Source organism: Rhinolophus hipposideros, assembly GCF_964194185.1.
Source record: "Rhinolophus hipposideros genome assembly, chromosome: 14".
Taxonomy (NCBI): Eukaryota; Metazoa; Chordata; class Mammalia; order Chiroptera; family Rhinolophidae; genus Rhinolophus; species Rhinolophus hipposideros.
Genome location: NC_138060.1, coordinates 59,952,936 through 59,965,736, shown reverse-complemented (window position 1 = coordinate 59,965,736; position 12,801 = coordinate 59,952,936). Strand labels below are relative to the sequence as shown.

Below are 12,801 nucleotides of genomic sequence, written 5' to 3'. Positions count from 1 at the left end.
GGTCATACAACCATGGTCCCTGTGCTGGCTGTAAATGAGTGAAGGTCATTGCCATCTTGTAGAGGCTGCACATTCCTTGGCTCATGGCCCCTTCCCTCCATTTTCAAGGCCAGCAACAGGCAGGTTGAGTACTTGTCATTTTGCATCTTTCTAACCACCTTTTTGCTTTCCCCTTCAATTTTAAGGATTTGTGATTAGATTGGGCCCAGATAATCCAGGATAATTTCCTGATCCCAAGGTCTGTAACTCAATCATACCAAAGTTCCTTTTGTCACATAAAGTAACCTATTCACAGGTTCCAAGGATTAGGGAGTGAACATCTTTAGGGAGCTATTATTCTGCCTACCACACAGTTATAAGTTGTCAACATGTTGAGTTCCATGAAAATATTTGTAATATTGAGTCCAAACTTTCATTCCTGAAATAAACTCAACTTGATCATGATTTTTACCTTTTTTAAAAAATTGCTGGATTTGTTTTAATAGTATTTTATTCAGGATTATTGCATCTTTGTTCAAGAATGAGAATAGCTTATAATTTTCCTTTCTTGTGCTATCCTTGCCTGTCTGGGTCTGTTCATCTGTCCATCTATGCCTTTCCTTTTTGAGGGAAAATTGACTAGTTATTCATTTTTTAACAGCTCTAGGACCAAATCGGTTTTCTATTTCTCATTGAGTCAGTTTTGTTAATTTGTATTATCTTAGGAAGTTGTCCAAGTTGATCTAAGTTTTTAAATATATTGGCATCACATTTTTTTTGTTGATTTTACAATCTCTATAGTTTCCAGTCCCCCCTCCTTTTCATTATTTACTTGTATCTTCCAAATTTACCCCAATTTTACCGAAGTTGGTTAACAGCCTTTTAAAGAATCAATTTTTGGCTTTGTGCATCTTCTCCATTAAATGTCTTTTATTTCTTACATTAATTTTGTACTTTTCATTTTTATTATTTCTTTACTTCTACTTTAATTCTTAAGTTTGACATGGAATTTGTTAATTATATTTTTTCCCCTATAACATAGCATTTAAATTTCTAAATTTCCTTCTAATCACTGCTTTAGCTATACTCATATTGTACAATTTTGCTATTTAGTTATTTCATTATTTAATTCCAATTATTTTGTGTTTCCCATTATATGTATTTTTTGACCAATGAGTTATTTACAAATTTGCTTTTGAATTTTTAAATGTGTCTCCCTTGCTTATTAGTGATTTTCTAACTTAGTTGCATGGTGATCAGAAAATGTAGCCTGTATAACATAAATCATTTGAAATTTGTTGAAAATTACTACATGAATTTACATGTGGTCAATTTTCATAAATAATCCATATGTTCATTAGGAGGATGTGAATGCTCTAATTGTTGAGCAACACTTTATATAGTAATTCAATTGTCTTAATTATGTTGCTCATATTTTCTGATTCTTGTGTGTGTGATCTGGCCATTATTTTAAGGTGTGTTAAAATCTCCATTACAGTGGTAAATTTTATCAATTTTTCTTTGTAGTTCTGTCAAGTTTTGCTTTTTATATTTTATAGATATGTAGTTAGGTATATAGATGTTTAGAATTACCAAGTGGTAAGGTCCTGGACTTTTTATCATTATTTAGTAAACTTTGTTTATTTACAGTTGGTTTGATGTTAACATAGCTCTACCAGCTTTCTACTGTTATATTAGCTTGACATCTTTTTCTATCCTTTTACATCTTTCTGTATTCTGTTTTTAAGACTATCTCAAAAATAACATACAGTTGGATTTTATTTTGTCCATTTTATACTTTTTTTAAACTAGAGAGTTTATTCCACTTGCCGTAATTACTGATATATTTGTATTTATTTTTTACCATATTATTTGTGATTTCTATTTGTTTCTCCATTTTGTTTCTTTTTTCTATGTTCAGATCTTGCTTCTTTTGTTTTTAAATTCTATTTCTCCCTCTATTGATTAGGAAATCATAAAGTGCAAACTTAGTGTTTTCACCCTGTTTCCAAACAATACAAGGACCTTAGAAAACTTCAACTCCAGGCATCACCCTCTTTCAAATTATGACTTCATTGTCCAGGATATCATATCCATCTTGCTTTACGTTTTTAATCACACAAATAATGTGTTATTATTACTTTATACATAAAAAATTTTGAGTTTTAACCACTTATTTGCCAATTTCTTTGCTCATCATTCCTTCTTATATCAGGGATTATTATTTTCTGTTGGTGGTAAACTTGAGATTATTTGGCGTCAAAATGTTTGAATCAGATAACCAGGTTCAAATCCTGGCTCTACCATGCCTTAGTCACGTGACCCTAGATGGGGATGAGTTCTAGGACTCAAGGCCTGGGGCTTGCTTATCCCTTCCAAGTTTGCATCTTTTGAGGAGCACAACCAACCCTCTGACAATCTTCAGTTGGGAGAAGGATTTGGAGAGGAAAGAGTGGGATGGGAAAAGGCAAGAGTGAGTGGGTAGGAGTGGCTTCCCCACTCAACTCCAGCTATGGGTTCCAGGGAAAACCACCTCTTCTTTCTTTCCTAAAGCCTTACTTTTAGCCAGGTTCCCACTTGAGGCAGCAGTGTTTGGGCCTGGGCATTTTGAAAAAAGGCACCTCAGAGGACCTCCCTATCTTGATTTTATTGCTTGTGTTGTGTCAGTCTTAAGAACTGTCTGTCAATATATTATCGCAAAACTTTTGTTTACAAATAGTAGTTTTGGAGAATGTGTTCAGGGAATCAACTGGTGTTCCTCCCTCCCCCTCAACACTATTTTTCCTTTTCTCATCCCTTTACCAGGTACTTGGAGCTAAACTGTGGGCAATGTCCAACCTCTGGCCTTCTGTCTCCCCAAAGCAAGAGATGCCAGAGTCAACTCTGTTTCACTCACTACTGGCTACCATAGGGTCCCCTGGGATGAAGGTGGTCAAAGCTGATAGAAGGCAGTTAATGAATGGCAGGAGCAATTATGAAGGTTTTTATGTTTTTTTAGTACTCTAGAAATGGGATGCTTCTTATATTTTACTTTAAGACTTTTGACATTTTTCCTTCAAACACATGTGGACTAAAAAAGGGGTTCTACGGAAAGTAACGTCACAGAGTGATCTGATCATAAATTCCTAACTGGGCAGGTCATGGTGGGTAGTCACGCCCCAGGCATGTAACCTTTTAGTTTATCTTTGCCTTAAGCAAGCGTTGTTCAGTGTTTCTGTGCATCTAGGATTAATACACCTTTGAAATAAGCTGTAACCACACTCAAGAGAGCAGCACACAGTCTTGTTACCTATCCTATAGTCTACTCCCTGCCATGTTTCCTCCCACCCTCACATAATCTTCCTTACATTCCCTCCTCAATTTCAAATGTATAAAACAAGCGGCAAAACTGTTATTCTCCCAGGGTGGCCAAATGGCTCAGTTGGTTAGAGTTGGAGCTCTTAGTTCGATTCCCACATGGGCCAGCGAGCTTCGCCTTCCACTAGATTGATGACAAAAAGCTGCAGCTGAGCTGCTGGAGGGGCAAGTGGGTTAGAGTACGAGCTCTTAACAACAAGGCTGCCCGTTCAGTTGCCACATGGGATGGTGGGCTGCGCCCCCTGCAACTAAAGATTAAAAATGGCGACTGGACTTGGAGCTGAGCTGCACCCTCCACAACTAGATTGAAGGACAACTTGGGGCTGATGGGCCCTGGAGAAATACACTGTTCCCCAATATTCCCCAATAAAATTTAAAAAACAAAACAAAACAAAAAACTGTTATTCTCTGGAGCACTGGAGATCTTGCTACCTGGTAACTGTCAGTATGGCTCAAATAAACTCATAAAAATGAGAACGTCTGGATGTTCTTATGTTGACACACATTTGCAGAAGGCTTTATTTTATGTAAGAAAGTAGGAGACAGTATCTAATAATTATAGGTTAAAGATCAAATTATTCCACAGCTTTGATCGGGAAGCCAGGCCCAAGTATGTGTTCTAAGGATGCATTCTCTTTGATTTTAAAATGTGTGAACAAAGAACTCCCGGTACACTAATAGATGATGGCATTTAGTAGTGCTCAATCTTCTAACAATCTTGCCTGTAAAAATTGGGTTCATTTACTAATGTTTGCGCTTGGTATTTCCCACTGACCCCCATGGTTTCATGCTTATGGAGCCCAGCTGTACCATCTCCTGCAAGAGAACTGTTTGTTATTAAGGAAATAGGAAACCTGTACCTGACTGCTTTTTTCTCGTTCACCTCGGTTTAGGTCCTTATTACCTCATATTTACATTGTTTTAGCCATCTCCACCTATAATTAAAATAGCCCTTTACTACCTGTCTCTCCAGTGTCTACTGGCTCCCCGTGGCCTACGTGGCAGGTAAGGCATGGCCCAATCTATTCTTTCAAAGCCTGAATGAGATATGATAACACTTACTGGACCCTTGCTCAGTGAGAGGCGCGTTGCACAAGCATGTTTCATACATTTTAGTTGAACAATCACAACATCCTCAGTGCCACGTAGAATACCCCTGTTTTATGGATGAAAAGTAACATGCCCAATGTCACAAAGCTAGAGAGTGGCAGGGCTGGTACCCAGCGCCAGGTACCGCTGGCTCGTACCTGCACTGTCTGAATAAGAGCCGACATTTATTGAAGGTTTCAGGCTTTACAAGGATTATTCCTCACAACCGTGCAAGACCTGCCCACATTCATATTCTCCTACAATGAGAAGAAGCGCAGAGGAATCAGGTAACTTTCACGGTCTGTGGAGGAGGAGACTAGAACCTAGGGAGCGGGAAGGTCCCTGAACCCGGACCCTGTGCCTAAAGGCACCAGGAAAACAAGCCAAGATGATCCGCACGTGAGAGGAAACAGTGGTGACCAAACGTTAACAGACAGTCAGAATTATTATTCGCGCGCACACACACAGTGAAGAATGCCTGCGCCCTTAGATCGCGTTTCAGTCCTTATGACGTAGTCTCTTGCCGTAATTCAGGCTGCTACAACGGCGTCCCGTGGGCTGCGTGACTGCAGGCAACAGAAGTGTGTTTCTCGCAGGGCTGGGGGCCCGAGGCCCACGAGCCAGCGGCCGGCATGGCCGAGCGGCGGCGAGAGCCCCCCCCTGCGTCGCCGACCGCCTTTCCCCGGCAGCCTCGCAGGCATCGCGCGCGGAGGGCGCGGCGGGTCTCTTCCGCGCGGGCGCTCATCCCACGCGCGCGGGACCTGACACTCACCCGCGGAAGGGCCCCCGCCTAATGCCGTCCTCCTGGGACTTGGGATTTAAACGTACGGACTTGGAGGGGGTGGGCGCACCAACTGCAATCCGGGAGACAGGCCGACCTCCATCCAGACGTCCGCCGGTCAAGTCCGACTCAAAATTATAGCGGGAAAAAAAAACCACCACCACCACCACCAACTCACAAAAAGCTGATGCGACGAGCCCCCATTCCAAAGTGAGCCACTGCAATCAACTCTTCAAGATCCGGAGAGTTTCGCTAACGGACAAAGAGTTTAGCTATACTGTAATGGCTTTATACATTCTTGCTTCTCCTTCCCCAAACAACTAAAACCCCGCAGCCCTTTCCCGTGCTCCTACTTAACCTCACGGTGTCATTTTTGCAGCAAAGGGATGGATCGGTGTTTGGAAGCGCGCTTCCTCCAAGGCCTTAGGCACCAAGCGGGAGAGCCGGGCCGCAGCCGTCCAGGAGCGGGTGCGGGTGCGGGCGGAGCACCGGCCCCGGCGAGGGTGTGCGCGGCGGGGGCGCCGCGGGGCGGCGGGTGGGCGCGGGGACCGCGGCAGGAGGCGGGCGGCATCCCGCGGACTCGGTGTGGGGCGAATCCCCCCCGGCTCAGCCGCGTCTCCGTCCTTGTCGAGGGGGCGACATGAAGGGGAAGAGGAGAGGAAGCGAGGAGAAATAATGGGGACGGGCGAGAGGGTGGCCCGCGAGGCGCGGCGACCACGTTACCTCAGAGCCCCGGGCCCGGGATGGCGGCCCTCGGCGCTGCTGTGCAGTCGGCGCTCCAGGAGGGCAGGTCTTCGAGGGCCGCGGGGTGAGAAGGCCAGGGCCCCGGTGGGTTCGCGCTGTTCTCTCGACGTCGCCTCCCCACAACCGTGGGGCGGCCCAGGTCACGCCTCAGTCCCCCGCCAGCTCAGTGGGCACGACGGAGGGTCGCGGCGGGCCAACAGCGCTCAGGCCGGGGCTCATTGTTCCGGGAAGCCGCACGCAGGGTCCGGCCGGCCGGCCAGCTGCGCCGCGCCCAGCCCGCGCCCGCCTGGGGCTGACCAGCAGCTGCAGGCGCGCCGAGCGGCGGCGGCTGACGCGCTACGGTGCGTGTCCCTTTAAGGGGCCGGGCCTATTGCGGCCGAGGGGCGGGCGGGGTGCGCGTCGCTCCCGAGTGAGAGTGTGGGGGAGAGAGCGGCGGGCGGGCGGGCGCCGGAGGGAGGGAGGGAGCGAGGGAGCGAGCGAGCGAGCGACGCGGGCCGCCCCTGCCGCCGCCGCCGCCGCCGCGGTCGGACCAGCGGCCTCCTCCCCTCCCCTCCCCTCCCTCGCGTCGCCCTGCCGTGGGGAGGGGGCGCGCGTCGCTGCCTCCAGCCGCTCCAGATGAAGCAGCTGCCGCCGCAGCCGCCTCCGAAGATGGGGGATTTCTACGACCCCGAGCACCCGACCCCTGAGTAAGTATCAGCTCCACGGCCTCCCTCTGCCGTCGGCCTCCTCAGCCCGAGCCGAGGGCGGCGCGCCGTGACGGGCGGCGGCGCGGGCCGGCGCGAGGAGTAACGGGCCCTCGGTGGACTGGCGCGGGCGGCGTGAAGAGCAGGCCCGCGCCGCCGCCTCGCCCGGGCCGCCGCGGGTCGGCCGTTGGGCCCGGTGTTGGCGCCGCTACTCGCGTTGCCGCGGCGGTTGGGCCGGGTCGGTGGGGGAGGGGCGGCTACGGCCTCCGCTGCCGCCGCCGCCGCCGCGTCCGCACCGACCCGGCCGGTGTCCTCCTGCTCCCCACGGCTCGCTCAGGCCGCTCTGCCGGCGAAGGTGGCGAGCCGGAGGGGCTGCCGGCGCCGGCCTGAGCGAGAGGACCCCGGCGGTGGTAGGCCGCGAATCCCCGGGCTCGGGTGGAAGCCCGACCCGTCTCCCGGCCTCCCGGCGACGGCGGCTTGGACCGGAAGGGCCTAGCGCGCGTCGCTGGGCTCGGGGCCCCGGAGGGACCCGGGCTGCACTCTCGGGTTAGATTCTTTTCTGCTGGAACTCGATCCTGGCCTCGTCAAGCTTCCGGCGTCAGATTCGGCACCTTTGGCACTTGGGTTTTGTAATGGTGGCGAGGTTTGTGTGGCCCCGATGTTGGGATGACACCGTGTTGTTTTTCCTCGCGAAAGTGAAAGCCTTCGGAGGGGCATCCGTTCTCTTCCAGATGCAGGGATCTGCACACTTTCGAAAGGACACTCTGCTTCTTTGACAACAGGAACCTCTCACCCTAGCTGGATGCCTTTCTACCCCCTGGGAAGACGTACTTAAAAACCAGGAATCGCGGGAGGATTCCCTAAAGAGACAGTATTCTGGAAAACCGGAATAGAATTTTGCCCGGTAGTGTTCTTTTCAGCCTAGGACGTTTTAACCTTTTTTTTTGTTAAGGGCTGTCTTGCTACTGTATCTGATACCTCCGAGAGCTTCCTCCCCAGAGCCTGGCTTCGCTTCTTTCCCTACGCCCTCACAAGACTATTGTTTTACAGAGCGATTCTTAAACTCCATTTGCTGGTGTGGGTTGAAGTCTAGACCTACCATGGGACTCATTTTGACTCATTTCAAACTGAACGTTGATAGGGATTTCACATGCAACTGTCACTTTTATGGCTAGAATGATACCAATAGATTCCCTCTTTGGACACATTTTAACCTTAGTTCTGCTGCAGCTCTTTTTTTTTGAACCTCTTGCTAAATCTTTTTCTGTTGGTCCAGAAATGTCTGGATCTTACTTGATCTTAGTTAGTTAGGTTGGATGGCAACACAGAAGGATTCTGTTGGGGTGTTGATGGTTATCTCTGCACAAAAAGAGAAATAATTATTCTGCCTGTCTAAAACAAAATCCAACTCGTATTTGCAATAGTGAGTTTTCTCAACATGGCTTTCCGCTTTCATGCATTCTTGCTTTTTTGGGTTAGACTTTGATTTACTGCACACAATCATCAGTCGAATTCCAAAACTCACGTTGTACACTTTTAGTTTGGGACTTGGAAAACCTAAAAAAACAAAACAAACTTCTGTGTTATGGTCCAATAAACTGTTTTTGAGCCCTTTTCCTGTACAAAATAACATGGCAGCCCCTGAATGGGCTAAGTGCCTGCTCTCAGTTCCTTTCCAGGTTGTTTGGTGTGGTCCAGAAGCTTTAAGGGTCACATCCTTACACTTCTTAGGGGAAAGCGTAGTTTTTCATACTATGTGGGAAAAAGGACTCAGAAGTGCAACTTGATAGACATGAGTGGGGAGTAACCAAGAATGTTTTACTGTTTTACACAAGGTCTTGGAGTCTTTTTTCAGCGCTTTTCTGTCTCCACTGTTTCAGATTTCTAACTGGCTAAGTAAGTTCCAAAATATGTGTATATGTGTGTGGGTTGACCTACCTGGATTCTATAAAGAATTATAAAATCTTTTCTGCTGTTATACTGTAAGAACTGGAAGAGAGCGTGATAGGTATTCTGAACAATATCACCTGTTTTACAGATGCAGAAACTGAAGCCTAGAGAACTGAAGTGACAGCAAACCCTATGAGGGAGTATGTGTGAGAGAGTGTACCACTGGAGAGAGGCAAGCAGTATACTGTAAGGTTAAAGAAAGTGGATTTGGATTTCAGAGACCTGGGTTTGAGCACTAATTGAACCTTGGACAAGTGACTTTGTCTCTCTAAGCTTGGGTTTTCTCATCTTTGAAATAGGTATCATAATGGTAGCAACCTTATAGGACTTTTGGGAGGATTGAATGAGAAGAATGTATGAAAAGCACTTGGCACCGTATGGCGTGTGTAAGTTCATCTAGCTGGGGTAATCAGGGAAAACCTTGAAGAGTTAGGATTTTAAGTAAAGCATGAAAAGATCAGGTGGGCTTGTGTGAGGGGGTGACATGGCTGGCGGAAGGAATGACCAGGTGCCCTTTTTAGACTTTAGATAGTTTGAAATGTTTCTTAGATACATGAAGAAATTGAGGCATGAAACATAATTTCAGTTTGAAGTAACGGTTGGAACCTGATGTTCTGTATTTATCTTGTACTCAAACTTTAATCAGGCACAGCTGTAAGACTTGGCTTTTTTTGGGTAGCATATAGACTTGTGTTTCAGGTGAAAACGGCTGTAATCACCTGAGTATCTGTGCATTAGGTGTCTGCTATCCTGCAAGCTCAGGGCCAGGTGTTGAGGACACTGTAAATTAGAGCCAGTCAGAGTTTTCTAGAGACAGGCAAGTACTTGACCGTTGTAGAAATGCTGTTGTTTGAACATATGGGTGTCTATTTTGTGCCAAACATAGGCACACTAGGGGATCAAAACAAAATTTTGCCCTTGTGGGCACCTGCTAGTCAGGGGTGGTAAACAATAATACAGAATGTTGAAAGGTAAGTGCTTTGAAAAATGGAGAAGAGCAAGGGGGATCCAGAATTTCTGAGGAAGTTGTTGCGATTTAAAGTGAGGTGGGCTGGGTGAGCCTTCTTGAGAGATACGTAGGCCAAGACTCAAAGGGAAAGGAGTTGGGCACGTTAATGTCTGATGGGAAAGCATTCCAAGGAGAGAGAATAGTTAGTTCCAAGGCACTGAGGCAGACCTAGTGAGTTTTGCCCAGTATGGCTAGATGGAATGAACAAAAAAGAGTAATAGTAGATTGGGTCGGGGTGGGGTGCACTTTTCACGGGTCTTCAGATAGAGCTATCCGAAGGACTTTTCCTGTTCACAGGTCTTCGTAGAGCTATCCGAAGGACTTTTGCTGGAGCTTTCAACAGAGGAATGACATGGTTTGCTTTCAGCTTCAGAAGGATCTCCTCAGTTTGCAGGGGGAAACAGTAGTAAAAGCAGGGAGACTTGTAAAGAAGCTAGTCATCTAGGAGAGAAATGTTGGTGACTTGTACCAAGGTGGTAACAGGAGATGGTGAGAAATGGTTGAATTCTGGATGTACTTTGAAAATCAAACCAATGTGACTTGTTGATAGGTCAGATGTAGCATGTTAGAGAGGAGCCAAGGACGATCGCAAGGCTTTTGGACTGAGCAGTTAGAAGGATGGTGTTGCTATCAGCTAAGATAGGGATGACTATGAGAAGAGCAAGTTTGGGGAATCGATTCAGAGTTCAGTTTTAGACATGAAAGTTTGGGATGCCTGTTAGACATTCGGGTGGAATTCACATCCAAGTCTGAAGGTCAGAGGAAGGTCTGGACTAGAGATAAATTTTGTAGTCATCAACTTAGGTAGTATTCAGAGCCACTAGACTGGATGAGATCACCAAGGGAGCCAGTGTAGAAAGAGAGAAGGACCCAGGACGAGTCCTTTTAAACTGCAGTGTTTCGAGGATTGTTAACAGTGTGCAGTGTGAGGGTGTTAACATGGGCAGCGTCCATAAACAACTGGGGGAAATTACCTGTTCACTAACCTCTAACTAGAAGTTAGCATTTCTTTTTATTACTAGTGTAAACAGTGAACTACACATTAACATTACCTGGGTTTTTACTACTGGTACAAATCATAGATATTTTTATAATATTTTGTGGTTATTGTAGATATCTCAAAATGTCATCTATGTTCATCATTACATCGAAATACAGTAGATATGAGCTCTACTAGATTGTTAAGAAGCATATATATTACTATATCACACATCTGGCTTCTTTGTACCCAGTGTCGCTGGTCTTCTTTGTAATCATATGTATTTTATTTTACACATTTAAAAATATTAAGCTGAGATGAAATCTTTAGACTTCATCAGACTGCCAAATGGCCCAAGGCACAAAAAAAGTTAAACCCCTAGGCTCTGGAGCCATACATAACTCCTTGTTTAAACTCTTACCTCTTTTACTTAATATAATATGAACTTGGGTAAGTTTTGTTATGACTCTGTACCTTGGTGTCCTTATTTATAAGGTGGGGATCATAATACCGTGTTTCCCCGAAAATAAGACCTAGCCGGACAATCAGCTGCAATGCATCTTTTGGAGCAAAAATTAATATAAGATCCGTCTTACTTTACTATAAGACCAGGTATGACATAATACAATATAATATAACATAATATCGGGTCTTATATTAATTTTTGCTCCAAAAGACGCATTACAGCTGATTGTCCGGCTAGGTCTTGGTTTTGGGAAAACATGGTAGTATTTTCTTCAAAGGATTTTATGAGGATTTAAGAATTAGGATTAGTATTGGATGGAAAGATGCAGCTAAAAAGAACAGTAAACTTTACAAGGCACCATGATATGAAAATAATGGTGGATTTGGCAAAACTGAAGTTTATTAACTGGGAAAAATATTTCAGCATCTTCAATAAAATGTAAAACTGTGAGGATAGTCAAATTCTCAAAATTCTCATAATTCACCTTAGCTATAGTGGGGATGGAGATGCCATAGGAAGCCAACTAAGAGAAAGTATCATAATGTCACCAGATTCCATATGTGGTCCAGACATTTAGTAGCTTTGCAGATAGTACATGAATCAAAATTTTTGCTATTTTTTATAAGAAAGAAAAAGCTGTGTAATGATTGATGTGTGGTTCTAGAGGCTGGAGTACCCCCTTCAGGCTACTCCGGTACATAGGAGGCCAGAATATGACTTGGAGGATTTTCTGGTGAGGATGGAAAGCCTGATGAACTATCCTAGTACTTAGGATAGAGTATATCTCTCCAGCATTCATGTCCCTATTGCTCTTGCCTTTTTTTTATTTTTTAATTTTTTTAAAAGACTTCTTTTTAAAAAAACTTTATTGGGGAATATTAGGGAACAGTGTGTTTTCCCAGGGCCCATCAGCTCCAAGTCTTTGTCCTTCAATCTAGTTGTGGAGGGCGCAGCTCAGCTCCATGTCCAGTCACTGTTTTCAATCTAGTTGCCGGGGGAGGGGGGGCACAGCCCAGCATCCCATGCTGGAATTGAATGGCAACCTTGTTAAGAGCTTGTGCTCTAACCAACTGAGCAATTCAGCCGCAGCTCATTGTCTTCAATCTAGTTGTGGAGAGCGCAGCTCACTGGCCCATGTGGGAATCAAACCAGCAACCCTGTTAAGAGCTCACACTCGAACCAACTGAGCCATCTGGCCGCCCCTCTTTTGTTTTTTTCAGAGATCCACTCTTTAGGAAAAAAAAGAAAGCCTTTTATTTTGAAAAACTTTCAAAGTTTCAGGAATAGTATAGTGAGGGGTGGCTGGATGGCTCAGTTGGTTAGAATGCGAGCTCTGAACAACAGGGTTGCCAGTTCGATTCCCACATGGGCCAGTGAGCTGCGCCCTCCACAACTAGATTGAAGGATGACGACTAAAAGACACACCATTCCCCAATATTCCCCAATAAAAAAAATAAAAATAAATAAAGAATTCATATATATTTTCATCTAGATTAACTAGTAATTAAAATTTTGCCACATTTGTTATATCTTTCTATATAAAAATGTAGACATGTGTTTGTTTATTTTTGGTTCAACCATTTGAGAGTTAGTTGCAAACATTATGACCCTTCACCCCTAAATATTTCATAATATTACATAAGAACAAGCATTCTCTTAGGTAACCAATATACAGTAATCAAATTAAGGCAATTGAACATAACAATACTTTTACCTTTATACAGTTCATATTTAAATTTTTCCAGTTGTCCTACTAGTGTCTTC

At 45.2% G+C, this 12,801-nt stretch overlaps 1 protein-coding gene and 1 long non-coding RNA gene across 3 annotated transcripts in view; one reads left to right on the top strand and one right to left on the bottom strand.

Annotated features, from left to right (window-relative positions):
- The window catches only part of LOC308507755, a 39,227-nt gene extending 32,999 nt beyond the window's left edge, over nucleotides 1-6,228 (bottom strand). The window contains exon 1 of the long non-coding RNA XR_013994924.1: nucleotides 5,930-6,228. This is a non-coding gene — a long non-coding RNA (uncharacterized lncRNA). The remainder of the gene's footprint in view (nucleotides 1-5,929) is intronic.
- A 160-nt stretch (nucleotides 6,229-6,388) lies between these two features.
- SETD2 (SET domain containing 2, histone lysine methyltransferase) overlaps nucleotides 6,389-12,801 on the top strand; it is a 110,715-nt gene continuing 104,302 nt past the window's right edge. The window contains exon 1 of one of the 2 annotated variants that reach the window (XM_081073205.1): nucleotides 6,389-6,640. Coding sequence is in view for 1 of the 2 variants with exons in the window: in XM_081073204.1 (XP_080929330.1) it covers nucleotides 6,566-6,636 (71 nt within the window). In the remaining variant the exon portion in view is untranslated. The remainder of the gene's footprint in view (nucleotides 6,641-12,801) is intronic. The other variant, XM_081073204.1, reaches the window with a different exon arrangement.